The sequence below is a fragment of the Cyanistes caeruleus genome, chromosome 4 (assembly GCF_971803275.1).
Source record: "Cyanistes caeruleus chromosome 4, bCyaCae1.hap1.1, whole genome shotgun sequence".
Classification (NCBI taxonomy): Eukaryota; Metazoa; Chordata; class Aves; order Passeriformes; family Paridae; genus Cyanistes; species Cyanistes caeruleus.
This window is the reverse complement of record NC_141704.1, coordinates 48243124-48260698: the sequence shown is the minus strand read 5'-3', so window position 1 is coordinate 48260698 and position 17575 is coordinate 48243124. Positions and strand designations below refer to the sequence as shown.

Genomic DNA, 17575 nt, shown 5'->3' with positions numbered 1-17575 from the left:
TTTTCCCTGTTACTGAGTTGTCAAAACATAAATGCTTCAAGGGAAAGAAAAAGAAACAACATAACCTCAACATACAGAACGCTTATTAAAAACCCAGACATACATGAATTCTGGTAATTCCCATGTTGAGCTGCTGGATACACGGCTTTAGGATATTCCAACATGCAGAGTGCCTAGCGACAGAGGGCTCCAGAGCTCCTGCTTTACATTTTGAAATAATCTGGGCTTTCAGGGCTTCCCTCTTCCCAGACACAGAGCTTAGAAATTCACAGCACAAGTTGTAAGAGGAGCTGGAATCTATTCCAGCTAAACAGCAAGGAATCCCAAACCAAGAGCTCCCAGACAGAGGGCCATGTTTCCCAAGCACTCCTATATACATAGGCAGAAATATCCTCTTCTTCCACTCATCTCCTAAATAGTCAAGTTATCTGACTGATACATAAATTAAAATTATATATATTCATCATGCAGAAGGCAAATTCAAACATTTAGCCCAAACAATAAGAAAAATCTTACATCAGCAAGGTACATATAAGCAGGTATAGTCAATTCAGTTAAAAAAAAATAAAATATTAACAACCTTATCACTGGTTTAACTGAGTTCAAAGAAATGCTCATGGATGAGTTCTGACTTTTCTTAACTCCATGACTCACGGTGGATTTTTTCCATCAATTCATGTGGACCAGGAAGGGCTAGAAATGTGTTTAAACGAGGAAGAAAAGATCTTTGGAAAAGGAAACAAAACAGAAAAACATTGACAATGAACATGAAAGAGGGATAACTGATGAGATTAATAATTCTTAATTACTGATAATTAATAACCAGTACAGACTTCTAGCAATAATGAAGAGCAACCTACGAGCAATGTCAGGGTATCTGAGGAAAATGTACTCATTGGGTAACCCAATAGCAGAGGACCAATGGACAATCCAGTGATGAGCTCTCCTCAAAGCCCAACAGTGGCTCTGAAAGCAGGGAGAAGGATGGATTTGTGGATTTTCAGTGCTGTAGTACAGGAACATCTGGATCTGAATCTCGATGCTGTTCAGACTGAGGAAAGACAGTGACCAATGACATAGGTATGAAGGAGAGACAATCAGTGTGCAGCAGGCCTCTGCCACAAAGAACACGGACAGCAGTGACAAGGACAAGGACACAACGACCACAAAAAACAGTGTTCCTGTTTGAACATTATTCACCCACCCCTCTTCTCTCTGTTAAAACAAAAATCAGTCAAAAAAAAAAAAAAATGCATTGCGATAGCTGATAAAGGAAATAAACAATTAAATATTATGAAACCATACAAAATTAGCAAAATACAATAACATGAAGACAGCAAGGCTAATAGACGAAATGGAAAATGAAAATATTAGATAAACTATGGGCTTAGGCAAGGTTATGTGGATTACTAGAAAACAATTTCTTGGTTTTCCTTTTAAGAAATAGCTCATTTTAACGTAATTAAATAAAACATTAAACAACATTTTGTTTATGTTCATTAAACACTTCAGCATAGAAGAAATTAAAACATTTGCAGAATGACATGAGACATAATTAAAATAGTTTCAAACAATTTCATTCCATTATTTTTTTGCTTATTCCTTAGTTTATATATCTTAATTTGACTTTTAATGAATAAAAATTAAAAATGCTTTTTAAAAAAATCATATTCTGAATCTCAAATTATGCTTACACAGTCTATACTGTATGCAAAGAAGGAGATGAAGGAACCTCTAGACCTTTAAGTTGTTCTCTAATAAAAGTGACATTTTCAAAGTATTTCCTTGAATGGGTAAATATTAGTTCACATCTTTGAACACCATAGCACAGTCCCTACTTACTAAGATTTTGTGATTTTTACTTTTTTCTTTTTTAATAAAACATCTTACGAAGAAGCAGTAATCAATCTGGCATTCTCATCACTGCCAATTTAATAAGGTTGCCTTAGCAATATATTCTACCTGTCTGCCTATAGGTGTTCATAGGTATTTTTCACTGCACCTGTCCTTTGCCTTGAAGATTCAAATTCTTCCCATAACTGCCCTAGTTCATTGCAACTTTGAAATATCAAAAAAAGGATGAATTATATAAAACTGCATTCCAAACTCAGTTTCAGGAAGAAGCAGAACATGATGCTGATAGCTGAATGCAGAACCTAATGCAAAAACTATTTACAGCTCTCTTCTACACCAGATGATGTTCACAGCTTAGGGGAAGCCAAAGGGTGGTCGTGGGGAAAGAGAACAGTACCTGCTCAGTCAGACAGAAAACAAATGGCAAATGCTGTGTTACACAGTATGGGGGAAGAAGCTGAGGTATTTAAGTCCATCACCATCGAAAAGACAACTCTATAATCTCAGTAAAGCAGAAGTAAAACCTAAAGGTGTCTGAGACCAAAGCTGTCTCCAGCATCACCCAAATTACTGGGACATCAGAAGGAAGAATCAAGAGTAATAGCTACATCAGTCTCTTAGAGATGAACTTAATATAATACAATCATTCAGGTTGGAAAAGACCATTAAGACAATTAAGTCCAACCATAAAGCTAGCACTGCCAACTCTAACTTGGTACAATTCTTCTGTACAAACTTAGGTACCTTGGTGTTCTCATCTCAGTACTGGCAGAGTATATTTTTCACAAGATTAAATGTAAATCCTTGGTTTTACATGAGAAGGAAAAAATTGCTTCCTCTCTTCTGTTCAACTGGGCTCATAGATTATCAGCTCCCAAACCATGCAATGACAGATCATAAACTTGTCCCTGGAGATCGGACAAGCAGAAGTGCTTTTACTCTTGTCTACCTTTTATGCAGCACCTCAGTTCAAGGGGAAAGATGACATTTTCATTATGAAAATAAAGCCCCTCTCTCCCCTGATTAAACATTTATGTTCAAATTATGTTCCCTTAAGACTTTTTCCTCAAGGAAATCTTCAATAAACACAGAGATGCACCAGTAGAAGAGGAAACTAGCATACACAAATAAAAATCCATTAGCTTTAATGACTTATACACCAGTGTTCTTTACCATAGCAAAACTCAAGTCTATTTAAAGACATAAGAGTATTGTATGTTAGCAGAGAATTTATTTAATTTTTTTAATTACTGGAAAGCTACAGAGCATTAGTAGAGTTTTAAGGCAATGTCATACTGCAGAATAATATTGGGTTTATACAGCTTTTTCACAATCTTTCCCACATACTGTATTCACACAACTAAGTCTAGATTTTTCTGGGGAAAAAAAAAAAAAAAAGATGTCTGTTTTCTTCTATTTGTATTTTCTAACCAACTATTAAAGAGAAATCTTTACAATTCCTTCATACAGGAAAGACTAGAGACTAAAGTGTTTCACTGACTGAAGAACAAGACTTGAGAGTTCCAACTGCAAAGCAGATCTTTTACCATGACCTTGCAAGCACACATCTGCCCCATTTTTTCTCTCACAAATACCTACCTCATTTTAAAGAAGGAAGGCTTAAGGTTTCAAACCATTGCTGAAGATGAAACAAACTAATGAACTCAAAGTCCTCTTTTCTGATCCACAAAGCAGAAGACATTTAGACTTGTCTGGGAGCATTTATAAGTTTCTTTAGAAATTCTAATGTTTCAATTATTACTTAATTTCGCTAACACCTCCTGGGTGCCAACGCATTTTCAAAGTCAGCAGAAAGACTGGAATACAAAATCAAAGTAGGAAGGAATATCCAGAAGAATATCTATTTTAACTACCTGGGAATTAAGGAACAAGGCACAAAAATAGCATCACTAGTTTTCCTCCTTTCAATGCCAATTCGCAGCAACAGCCGCAGAGTGTTTAATCTCTCTTTCTTAAGAGGTGATCCTGTCATTCTATCCAATGCCATACTCCAGTTTTCAAAAAAATCTAAGCCAAATTTCCAGCTTTCCCAACTGGCAACAGCACGGGTATTCTACTTTCAACAAATTCAACAGAAAATTCTTATTGATTTCAACCAAGATGCTACCCTATTCTGTACATTGATAATTTCTGCTTTCAGTGCTATTACACTCAAATATATAGTAGGGAAAAGTTTGTGGGTTTTACAATTCATACTAAAGAAAAATTTGAAAAAAATGTCAAAAATCCAACCCTCTCAATATTTCCACTCTGACAAAGACTGTTCCTTCTACTATGATATAGAATTATTAGCCTCTTTGTGATAATAAATCAGGTAACTCTGAAAACCCAGTGGGATCTCAGACCTGTTTGGGTACACAGTACGTGTTACTTCTGGTGATAGAAGTGCCAGCTCTAAGTACACATTTTTTGCACATTACTTACATTCATGATGCAACAGCTTTCAAAGACCACAAAAGAAATTTTTCCACCAGAAATAAAGAATGTCTAACATCCTGCAGTTAAACACATTTCTTTGAAGAGAAGTTAAACTTCTCTTCCAGCAAGGATTATGAGGAATAAGCAGAGAAATACCACAAAATAAAAACATATTTTACATTTTCTCTGGGAACAAACCCCAGTATTTTAATAAAAACACAGGGAAAAAATTTACAGTGTTTTAAATCCTTTATACTGGCTTTCTCTTCCCCCCCAAAACAGATATTAGCACATATCATGAGAATGATCTTTAATTAAAGAAAATAAATGGTTTCTTTTTAGAACTACCCTTTGATCTACTTAAGCATAGAAGTCACAGGCATAAATTTAAGCACACTAACTTCAGAAGGATTATTCATTCTCAATACCTGCTTCAAAAGGAGCATGGCCAGCAGGTCAAGGGAGGTGATTCTCCCCCTCTGCTCTCCTGAGATCCCACCTGGAGTACTGTGTGCAGTTCTGGGGCCCTTGTCATAGGGACAAGAACTGCTAGAGCAAGTACAGAGGGCCACCAAGTTAGCAAGAGGACTAGAGCACTTCTCCTCTGAAGCCAGACTGGGAGAGTTGGGAGTGTTCAGCCTGGAGAAGGCTGTGTGGAGAGCCCAGAGCAGCTTTCCAGTATCTAGATGGGCTCTACAAGGAAGCCAGAGGAGGACTCTCTCTCTCCATCAGGAACTGCAGTGACAGGACAAGCAGGAATGGCCTCAGACTGAAAAAGAGTAGGTTTCAATTAGCTATTAGGAAGAAGATCTTTGCTGAAAAAGTGGTGAGGTACTGGAGCAGCTTTCCCACAGTAGTTGTGGCTGCCCAGCCCCTGTTCAAGACCATGTTGCCTGGGGCTCTGAGCAGCCTGGTCTAGTAGGAGGTGTCCCTGCCCATGGCACAGGGGTTCAAACAAGCTGACCTTTAAAGTCCCTTCCAACCCAAATCATTCTATGATTCTATCTGTACACTTCAGCAGCAAAGATTTCGGTGACCTTGACCCTTGACTTAGAGAACTTTCTCAGATGAGCACCAAATTAACTGGGACCAGATGCATCATCCATTCATTCTGCTAGAGTCTAGCTTGTGTTCTGACCCAGAAAATATGTATATTTTTTAATACTTTGCTGGATTAGGCCCTCCATGCAGGACAGTTTGCTGGCTCAACCCTTTCACGTGCACCTTGTGCTAACAGACATCTTTTGGACATATTGTCAATCCATGACAAGTTTTTGTTTTTCTTTTAATCCTCGGTGTGCTATCGATTATTAACTGGAATCCACATGCCAATATGCTAATTTATGTGTTTGAACTTAAACACACAGATTCATTACATTGGGATAAAAATTATGCTATTTGAAGAATACTGTCACAAACAATCCCAGGAAAAGGCCTTCATTTCTGCTCCCTGTGTATTGTACTTTACTAGCACGGCATACGACAAAAGGCATACTCTTAAATATCATGAAAATGTTTACATTTAACCTTGCAAAGCCTTACATGTGTGTAACTACAACTCTGAGTATCACAATTATGTAGGCAAGTTATGTAGTCTATAACTGAGCATCAGCTTCCCAAAAAACTACAATGCATTCATAAAATCCTGTTTCGTCAATTAGAAGATTTAGAAGTTTCATATAAACAAACTGAATTTTCATTTTAAGAACTGAAAGCAAAACCATACATATTAAAAAGACATTTTATGTAATTATTTCATGCAACTTCCACTAAGGAAATAATAAGCAACACTTGAAATAACTCAGTTAAAGGCTACTTTTCCTCAAAGTAGCAGCTTAAACACCAGACAGTTGTTCAGTTTCAACGAACAGACCAATCAAGTTATTTTTAATTTTTGTGCTGACTCCTTTCTTTGCAGTTAAAGAGGAACTAAATATGCCTAATTACAAAAAAGGGTCAGAAAAAAAATACCACCAACCCCGGTAAGATCAGAAAAAAAAAAGGAGTGATGGAAAAGGAGGAAAAGGACAAAGGTCAAAAGTAGCTGGATGTTTATTATAAGGTGGCAAAAAAAATATTCAAGACTGGTTCTTTAAATGACAGGGGAATCCATAACTCACCTAGACGGATGCTTCCTATATTTAAACCTGAGGAAGACATCACAAAATTCTTAGAGGTTGTGTTTTTTAAAATTACTTCAATCACTTTGCGAAAAAGAAACATATGTATGGGAACATGGCTTAAGGCACTACTTACCTACTACCCTGATCTTTGATGAAAGCAGAAAATAGAATTCGGAGCCAGCAGCTGAATCTTCTTTCTTTGGTTTGAAAAATATATCTTTAATGGCAGGGGGAAAGTTATCTGAAAATTAAAGCTCTTTTCATAATAAAGTATTCTGAAAAGTAGGAACCAGTTCACACTAAATATTGAAACAAATAGAAGTGAATGTATCAGAAATGTATCTAAATGGAATGATACATTAATACAAGAATACAAGATATAATACAAGAATACTACAATACAGTATTCTTTATATTTTTGATTTGTTTTTTAAACAAATACAGGTAGCACTGCATGCCTTAATCTGTGGACGTGTGAAAGAAACACCTTAGGCAGACAGGAAAATTCAAAAACTTTACGATTAGTGCGCTCAAGAAAGACACAGGAAATAAGAGTGACCATAAGAGAAGCCCAAGCTAGTGCACCATTTTTGTCAGTGGCTGTAATGATAGGAAAGCTTGGGAATACTAAAGCCCTATAGTACTCAAATCAAGATAATATGAAATTTAAGTCACAAGATGTGTTCTCTCAATAAATAAAAATGAATATATAAAAAACATGAGTCAAGTTTTAACACTTTGTGCTTGAGGCCCATAACATTCCTGAATTGAGTTACTGACTCACAAAAGCTGCAAGTATAAAGATATTGAATTATCCTTTTGTATTATCCATTTCATTCTTCCTCTCCATAGAGCTGCCCACACCCCAGCTGAAAGTATTTCATCAACTGCTTCACTTCTGACACACAAATCCTGCACATTTCTGTGGCCTGCACATTTTGCCAACAGTCCTAATAAGAGGTGAAGTTAAAAGCAATACAAATTGTAATTTCAAAACACATTTCTGTAAGAGAGGAGACATTTCTTCAGTTCCTCAAATCATGATGCACATAGAATCTTTAACAATGCAGTTAACTTAAAGCCCACATCTTGGGTATATCATTTGGTTTGGGAGACTTTAATATTAGACCAAAAAAAAAGTCAAAGTAAATTACAGGTATATTCCTCACAAATTTGGAAGCTTTAACAAATATATAAGGTGTTTTGAAAGCCTCAGGCTCAAAACTTCTCAATGCATTCAATAACATAGAGGCATTTACAAATATGATCCAGAAAATGTAAAAATACAGAAGAATAAAACTGGCAGATATACATGAGGGAAGCAATGTATTTTTGGCAACAGTCTTCTCTGACTTTTCAGAGGAGAGCCTGGACTAAGAAACAGCTTCCACTAACAGGTACAAGGGCTCAGTAAATTTGCTGTCACAAGTGAATTAACCTTCAGAATTCAGCAGAACTGCATTCATTTACCAGGCAGTGAATTTTACTCCCCAGAGTATTTGCTCTTGTGACTACCACTCTACTTCCTGCCCATTTGTTTTGTAAATAATCCATTCCTAACACAAAAACAACTAAATACTTCACTGAAAATGCCACTGAGATTAAACCTTTGTCAGAGTAAAACAATGTGTTTATTCCACAACTGCCTCCTCTCAAACTTAGGTCTCAACCCTGTTGTGAGGAGCAAGGGTACAAGAGACAACAAAATCCTGCCAGTTACCAATGCTTTAAAGAGATTTCAAGGAAGCATAGCAGGGAGCTTGACACAACTCACTTCTTGGAACAGCTTTGGCTTTGCTCAGATGCCAAAAAAACTTCTCAGGTGAGAGGCAGCACTTGTCAGCACCAGGTTGCTCCTCACTTTTAGGAAAGGGGAGCTGGTAATCAAGGTGAAAGAAGCAGGGGAAGCTGTTCTTTGCAACAGAAATACAAAATACAACAGAAATACAAAGGACTTCGTAACTGGTCCACAGAGACAATAAACCAAATAAAAAAAGATTAATACAATTCAAATACTCCACAAATCTGTTATTTCTATTCCAATAACCATTTCCTATGACCTTGTTTCTTCTTGCTTATGCAGAACACATCACACAGATACTTTTGACTGCTGAATTTAGTGTCATGTCAGCTGTTATTATAGCCCCCCCAAAAGTGGCAGCTATTGTCGTTATTTTTTTTGCCTAGAAAAATTGTTCTCATTAATACTGTCCCATTGCAGAAGCTGCTAAACTGACAAACAAACAAGTGCTGGACTGCAGAACACCTGTCTCCATGTCAGGCAATTGTAGAAAAGCTGGCATTACTTCTGTGTCACAAAATGATATCCACAGAAATAAAACAAGATCTGGTTCACTTACACACCAGTCACCAATATGTTCCTCTTCATTTTGCTGATTAAATGTAAATGTGTTGGTTTTATTTCACGCACTGCAGTGTGGGACAGAGAGACCAAGTCCCACTGTACATTCACCTGCTGGGAAACTGCTTCAGGAAGAAAGTGTTAACTACTGGCATGGCTTAGTAAACAGAAGGTTATTTTAAATTCTCCTACCTTCCTAGGAAAGTCAGTTACTGAGAAGACACATTCTGGCAATACTTTACAACATTCAAAAGTCTACCTCTCAATAAGGAAATGTTTGTGTTCAGTTATACAACATGAATTTTACTAGCCCACAAAACAGTGGTGGTAAAACTTCAGTCTCACCCCACTGATAAATAAAACCAAAATCTGGGAAGTTTCACTGACAGTTACTTTTAACTGTTGTCATTACATCCTCATATTTCAGGGAATAATTTCTCTTATTTTGAGAGAAGATTTAAACTTGCATGAAGAAACTGAGGAACTCTGGAATCTGTGGGATTTCAGTGTGTAAAGAAGATGGTAAAACTGTTAAGATACTCTCTGCAGTTTTCTTCACAGTATCAGAATCTTCTCAGTGGTGATTTTTACTAATAACAAGAAATTAGGGCACAAAAAAGACGGAGATTGAGTCAGTCATGCCAGGCAGTCTCAATTCCTGTGGTGATTTCCAAACAGAAAAGACAACAAAACTCCTTGTGGAATATGCATTGGTACCAAAACTGTCACCCTTTGCTTACCTGTCTTTTCTATTCGAATTGTCTCGTTAAACTATTTCAACAGTAAGCAAAGGACACTGCTTCTAATCTGTGATGCACAATCAGTGACACACAGAACTTGCACTGAGAATGACTTTGAAAAAAAACCAGACATTAGACCATCAATGTCATTCAGAACCATAATAAAGCTGGCAACCTCATACCAGAGGACACACCACAAGAGTTTGTGAGTTTGTGTTCCTCAGCCACCCAGCACAGTCTATGCTAGCAGAAAGAGAAACTGAGAAAAAAACAACCAACCAAAAAAACAAACCAGCAGGATGATACAGTAATTATGACATAAATGTATCTGACATAAATGTTATTATTCTACCCTGAATTTTGCAGGGTCTCACATTCATCTTGCCTAAATGAAAGGCTAAGCAGGTGATCACCGTGTCCCCATCCACACAGGGTGCTGACACATCTCATTAGTCTGTTTTTCTTAAGTCGGGATGGATGGTACTCTTGACACTTTAATGTGCATAAATTCAAAACACTTAGGTAAAACATTCAAAGATATCCAAATTTCACAACCACAATCATCAGACTCTTACAGATACCTGCTGACTCAGTGCATCTTTTTCCAAAAGCATCAGCATGGCTAAAGAGGACTCAGATACAAGAAGTGGGGCAAAGGTGCAGCATCAAGCCTTACCTCCCACAACCACTGGAGAGCAACATGGTCTTCACAGCTCATCAGAGATAACCTAGAGCTGTGGCAGCTCAGATCATCTTGAGTAATAGAAAAACAACCCATAGTAGGGACATAATTATGCACCGAGACTCAAGAGAAGTTGTCTACATGTAAATTGCTGAAGGATCTAACACTGAAGCTTCTGTATTTCCAGTTACGCGTGTCTATAACGTTTCAGTGTGCAAGAAACTCTGATCAAAAACCTGTTGTTCAGAACTTATACCCTTTATAGCTCCCAGACACCAACAAAAAAGCAACTGTGCCTGTCAGTGGCAAATATTGTTACTGCTTCAAATTCTACATGTTGCAGTTCTTTGAGGCAAGCTGGAGTGTTTGCTGCCATCACTCTCTGCTGACAAATCTAACTCATTTCTTACAAACATGAACAAAAACTACTTTTGCCTCTGCAAAATATGGAAATCATTCATTTCCATTTATCTCACACTTTCTTTCTACAAGAGGGGAAAAAACCTTGGTTATGACCCAGACACAAGAGATGATCATCTCTCAGCTATCAGTGAAGACCAGACCTTCATGATGATCTTACAAGATTTAACAAATTCTTTTACTACTGGTCATAAAATGCTGTTAACTTGGCTATGCAGATGGCAAGAGATGTAGACGATTTTTGCCCACTCTCAGTTCCTTTCATGCTAAAAGTAGGGAGCAACTGTTGCCTTTTTTCCATCCTTGTGTTAGCATCTTCCCCATCAAGCTGGTTTTAAGAGAAAGAATGAAAAAACTGACGCAGCGTGCCTGTGCCCTTTACATGCCACTGAAAGCCAGCTCTAGAGTGTCATCTTATCCCACCTGGCAAATGGTCTTCACCAACACTCAGTTTAACAGATGGAGAAAGAGCAATGTCCGAGACACAGTTCAGTCAAGACTGAGATGAAAAGGCAGAAGTCCCAATAAGAACAGAATATATACAGTTTGTAATTAGTATTTTGTTATTAATCTATTTCCTAGTGTTTTCCAATCTGAGATTTAGTGGTAGTTTCAGATGCTACTGGAGGAGAGGAATGAAGCTAGTAAATCCAGCTTCTCGTGTCAGCAGCTGAGAACCTGGTATTTCCTTCCATTTCTGTCCTTATCGCTTCTTCACCTTACATGTAACTAACTAGAGTGCACTTTGCATACCACAACTGACCAAATGTCTCACCTGTTCACGTATTTGGTATCTGCATGGCACACTAAGTCTAGGCAATGCTTTCCCTGGGGTAAAAGATGATCTTTCATGCATCTCTTTCCAAACATTCATCCCCAACACCCAGTCCTGATTCTTAGGGCTGCCACTGTGAGCACAATCCTCTCCTCACAAAAGTTTTTTGCCATCCAGGTTATACTTTAACTTTTCAGGAGGCACGTGATACACATGAGAAAACAGATAAAGACAGACAGAAAGCCTCTGTACAAGGTTTCTAATCCTAGGTCTGCAGCTCTCTTCAGTTTCCAAGAACCCATGTAAGCTCAAGAACAAAAAGATTCCTCTTGCCTTACTAGGTGAAAGATTGAAATACAAAGAACAGTCATCCCTCAGCCTTCAGCTGAAAATAAGCTGATTTTTAACATATACCTGGCAAGAGCATGAAGCATATCCACTGTGAAGTGGCCTCATTTGATCAGATGCAAATTGCTAACCCACAATAACGTGATTAAATTCAGTAACTTATCTTTCCCTTATCTGAGAAACTGATTCTCTTCCAGCTTAAGATGAGCAGACAAGCTCACGCAGCAGTAACCTCAGGGATAGATGCTTGTTGTCAGCACATCTTCCATGAGAACATGCTAGTTTTGTATTTGAGGCAGGATTCACAAATTACCTGCACTTTTTTTTATCCTTGAGTCCTGGGGTTTAAAACATTTCCTAATGTTTCCCTTAAAACATTTCCTTGAAGTTCACCTAATTTCCCTGACTGGCAATGGCGGATAGAAAAGCAGAAAATAAAAATTACAGTATTTCCTTCTTCCTTGACCTAACTGGTCTATTTAACAGAGGAAAAACAACTGCGGAAGGAATACTACTTAAAAAATAAAATCAATACCAAAGCATACTTAGATGCTTTAATTTATAAAATTAACATGCATGTACATTAAGGAGTCTCAAGCAGTCCCTCAGTGAGCAAACAAGATGTACAAATAGTATTTTCTGTACTCCTGGCAAACTTGATCAAGTATAAATTTGAAACAGGAGTTCCACAAAACACCTTCATTTAACTTGATTAGAAGGAATATTGAACAAAATTAATTCCAGTAACATTTTTCTTCTTAAACTATTTACAAAGACGTTGTCCCAGGAAATGTTTTAGATGGTTTACAACAAGATCTGATTTATACCTTGGGCAGAAAACTGGGGAGGGAAGTGCAGCCTGAATTTTAAAGACACTGTCTTACACTAGCACATCTTCATGTCATTTTTGAACTGACAGAGTATACTGGATCAGGTATATGTTACAAATATTTTACTTATCACAGAGCACAGTTTCTTTCCTCAGGAGAGGACTTCTTGTGATAATTGTGGCAGTGGGAGCCAGAAGCAGCACAGCCACTGCAGAGTACTGTTCGATTACAAAGCAGGCAGCAGAATACCAGGAGCTGTGCTGCAGTACACACAGAAAAGCAGCTCTCCACTTCCTATTTTAAATATGGTTTTAGTCACTGAAAACCAGCACAATATGAGGTTTTTTTAAGTTGACGTAAGTATCCCACATAATTTCCACAGTCAAGACATCTAAAAATACTTGTTGAAATACCACTGATTGCCACCCCTCAGAAGAGAATCTTTCCCACCAGAAAGTACTCTCACAAATGTTAAACCCTACAGGTTCCGATGCTTGAAACATTATCCCAGGTTATTCTCCTTTAGTCAGAATATCAGCTGTTGCCAAGGTGAGCCAACAGCGTTGACCATTGTCTCTGCTACTTCATTTCAGCAAGACTGGCCAATTTCCATTAGCAAAATTCTGATTTTATCGAGTTTTTGGATAACCTCCATTTCAGCGCATGACTCGTAGGAACAACAATCACAGGCTGCGCTAAGGACTTTTTGCAGCAGATATTCAATATAGAAGGGGGGCTCTGAAGCAAAGAAGGGGCAAACAAGGATACCAATACACTAAAATAACCCTACTTGCAGCAAACTCAGGAGGTCTGCACAAGGTTATCACCGTTTGCAATGTCCCAAGAGCTCCTCACACCAAAACGATGCAGCTCTTTGGGTAGTTTTTCAGCTGATTCCTTGCACCAGAACATTCTGTGGTTTGCACTGCAGTGTGGCAGCACTGCCATGCAGTTCCTGACACCCAAGATGAACTGAGCATCAAGGGAAATACAACAGCCTTGGAGTGCTCCCCGAAGCAATGCTGCACTGGTTTGGAGTGAGAGAAGAGTATCAGCACCCAGTGAACCCTCTGTGCTGCAGTGCCTTGGGGATACAGCCCCCACATCCCCTCTAACAAACCCACCCACCTCTCAAGCCTCACATCCTAGTGCCCACAACTTCCTTCCTTCCTTCCACTGCTGAGGACCCAAGGGCCTGATCAGCTCCCTACAGATGCATGAAGGAGACACAGAGCTCTCAAGAAAGACTGAAACATTTCAGGGGAAAAAGCCTGGGGAAAAACAGTCTGGTACAAGCCACTCATAGTTCACCACAGGGAAATCTCTGCCTTCCCAGTTTTTCCAGCACCTCCAGAGCTGACTTTTTCCAGCTGAAATGGGCTGCTACAACTAGACTTGAAATTAGAGCTGCACAGTACCTGTTATGATGACAGAGAAGGGAGGGTATGGACTGTGGATATAATAAAGGCAGCAGGGGAGGCTTCCCTGAAGGGGAAAGCCAGCAGGAGGCACAAGGATAAACTGGCATTACTTACCCGCTCACTTTTCTGAGATCTTGTTTGGTTTGTGGTTGCAGGGTACTTCTCTGGTTTCAATGGGTTGTTCTATCCCTTTTCATTTTGTAGTTTGCTTTACAAGTGATCACCACCAAAAAACTTCAGCACCAAATTAACTTAGCAGGTCTGTGTTGTTATGCAGGAAAATTACTACTCGTCAGTCCTACTGGTGTTCACAGAGTTGAATAAAGACTGGCTCCTCTCACAGGAACAAAACACTGATTAAAACAATTAGATTACAAGAAAAAAGGAACCATAAAATCAAAAAACATACACAAGCATTTAAATGTTTCTTATTCTTATATTCTGTATGAGTATTCTTATCCTATATACACAAGCATTTGGGATGGATAAATGGGTATTTTGTATCTTAAATAAAGGCATGCTTGTATATGTGACATAAATACAATTTAAATTACTAGATATTTCACATCCAGTATTACTCTGTATCTAAATCACAGAAAGCTATCAGCTATTAGTTTAAAATAACAGTATTTACATTCACAAAAGTCTTCTGATAGCACAATGTACATAAAACGTTCTGCAGACTAACTGAATGGAAATATATTCTAGAAACAGAAGAGGGGGATGTTAGCACAACTGGCTCTGAACCAGAATTTAACTGTATTTGTAATTGCCTTTTACTCAATGCCACACTAAACTCCTGCATTAGCTAAAGATGCACCTTCATTTCATTACTGCGCTGGCAGTTTTTCTGTCTAGCTTGAAAGCTTTATTTCATCTATTCTTCATACTCAAGAACGATTAAATTCAATACTGATTAAATATTTTGACCATTTAATATTTTTTCAAGACTAAATCAAGAAAGTTCCAGTGACTGGAATCCTGCTAAATTACTAGCTAAACTTAAGCACTATACAATGCAACACACTTCAGAAGGCAATAATTTACTTTAGGCACAGTAGAGATTTTTTTTATTTACACAATTGAAGTACAATAAAGAAAAGCATCAGTGGTAAGACGATTAACATATAAATCTATTCGGCTTCATAATGAAGATGAAAGAGGTTAAAGAGAAATAGGAATAAACAAGAACTGTTAACAAATCAGTATTCTAACTGACATTAAACCCATCAGAGCAAACCCACCACCATTGTTTACTCTGAGTAAAGACAAGTCTGCATGTTACAGCTCATGACACAACCTTTATGCAGAATGAAATGAGAAAATCTTTCCAGTTTCTGACACAGCCAGAATAGACCCTTTCTGAAGTTCCCTCATCTGTAAACACATCTGATATATTTTGACAACTGTCATCCATCCTATTTCTGTGATTCCTGTGCTACACGCATTCGTGACACAAAGAAATATGACCACAGATTTTAGTAATGATGTATTTACGAAGAGTAAAGACTCATAAGCTCGCTTTCCACAGCTGAAATACCTTGCACTTATTTCGGCAACTATTTTCATGATGTCATATGTTTGGGATGAACTTCCCATTAGAGATAGGATTTGCTAGTCAGAAGGGCAGCAGTTCTGCAAAAGACCTCCACCTCCAATGCAAGGGAACAAGACTTCTTCCACACAGCAAACACAACCTCCTCCTTTTTAATACTCGGTGAATTGTTGTTCCTAGCAGGAGAGCCAGCTATCCAACACGGCAGCAACCAAACCCAAATGTCCTGCCTCAGGTCGCCACACGCTACCACGGAACTAACCTGTAAATCAAAGGCATAATTCGACCGGCGTACCTGAGTTAATAATGTCCCAGCCTTTTTGTCTTTGACTCACAGGCTGAAGACGGAGCAAGGGACACACCACCCACCCACGACAGAAGCCTTCTCTGAGGAAGGGGCAAAGATACCATTTTACTATAATAAATAGATTGATTATTCTTAAAAGTGACCAGGAACCATCTCGCTCCCGACATCACCGACCCGTACGGCGGGGTTCGGGGACCCGAGGCCATCCCGGGACCGCTGTCGGGACCCGGGGCAGCTCCTGCGGGCACCGCTCGCCGCCGAGGCGCGATCGCTGCCGGTTCACCGGCGCCCACCGGGACACACGGGACAGGTCCAGCAGCGGCAGAGCCACACGCGGGGAAGTTTCGCGAAGTCACTTCGGAGCTACCTTCCCAGCCCCCCGCCTCACGCCCCCCCCGGCTGGAAAAGCCCGGCCCGGGGCAGCGCGGGCGGCAGCACCGCGGAGAAAAGTAAAGTTGCTGCTGAGGCCGGCCCGGCGCGGCCCCCGGCCCGGCGTGGGAGCCGCCCCCCGCAGCCCCCGCTCCCGCCGGCGGCGGAGCAAGATGGAAGGCGCGGGGCCGGCCGCCCGTCCGTCCCACCGCGGGGCGGCTGCAGCCGTGCCCGGCCTCGGGCCGCGGAGGGGGCACCCGGCGGCGCCGCAGACCCCGGCCCGCCCGCACGCTTTGCCTTCCCTGGCGGCGGCCGGCCGGCCGGCGCCCCCGGGGCTCCGCGCTCACCTCGCTCCGGCTCGGCTTGCAGGCAGATGGGGATGTTCTTCTTCCAGCCCGGCATGGCTCCGCGCTGCCCGCTCAGCGTTGCTGCGGCGGCGACGGGGGGCGGCTCATGGCAGGGCGAGGCGGCGGCGACCCGCGCTCGGGGGAAGTCGGTGGCTCCGGCGGGCAGCGGCGGAGGGGCGGCGGCCGCGCTGTGGGAGGGAGAGAGAGGGCGGGGGAGGGGAGGCGGCGGAGCTCCGCCAGCCGGGGGACGGGAGGGAGGCAGGCGGGGAAGGAAGGCGCGGGCTCACCCCGGTTCAGCCGGGGAGCGGAGGGGGTGGGCGGGGGGATTGTGGGCGGCAGAGGAGAGCGCTGCCCGGCGGCAGGTGGCCCGAGGCGGCGGCCGCACAATGGAGGGCGCGGGGCGGGCACGGCCGGGCCAGGTGGGGCGGGCTCAGCCCCTCTCGCCCGCCAGGTGCGGGCCGGGGCCCGGAGCGGCCCCACGCCGGGGGAGCGGGCCGGGGGCTGCGGCCGGGGCCGGGACTGGGGCTGTAGTTGTGGTTGTGGCCGTGGCGCTCCGTGAAACTCCGCACGGCTGCGAGGGTCTGCCGTGCCGCCGGTCCCTCGGCTCGCTGCAGTCACAAGGGCTCGTCCCTTTCCCCCCGCAATTCCTGAGTGGCCAGTTTCCCCGCACCCAGGTGCGCCAAAGCTGGGATACAAAGAGTTAAAACAGAGGCAAGCTCCCACGAAGGGCAGGGACGGGCCCAGATCAAATAAACCAGAATTTGCACCAGAAAGAGTCCAGGACCCGGTTGTGACAGGTCAAATTTCTGTCAGTACTACAGGCAGTTCCTTTTGACTAAAAGGCCTTAAATCTCACTACTAAAATTATTTCTGACACAGCCATGTCCTAACAGGAGACTAATGTTGTGATGATTAAATATTCCTTTTATTTTTTACAGAAAAGAAATTCAAAGTGGCAGGTTTGAATGTCATTTGAAAATAATGATAGCAATACAGATGAAGC

General features: G+C 41.0%; 1 protein-coding gene across 12 annotated transcripts in view; it reads right to left on the bottom strand.

Moving 5' to 3' along the window:
- Window positions 1-16998, bottom strand: part of GRIP1 (glutamate receptor interacting protein 1) — a 311868-nt gene extending 294870 nt beyond the window's left edge. For 9 of the 12 annotated variants that reach the window (XM_086884474.1, XM_086884480.1, XM_086884483.1 and 6 more), the window contains exon 1: window positions 16573-16998. In XM_086884474.1, the coding sequence (XP_086740600.1) occupies window positions 16573-16627 (55 nt within the window). In that variant the 5' untranslated portion in view covers window positions 16628-16998. The remainder of the gene's footprint in view (window positions 1-16572) is intronic. The other 3 variants (XM_086884495.1, XM_086884496.1, XM_086884498.1) reach the window with 3 other exon arrangements.
- Between the last annotated feature and the right edge of the window lie 577 nt (window positions 16999-17575).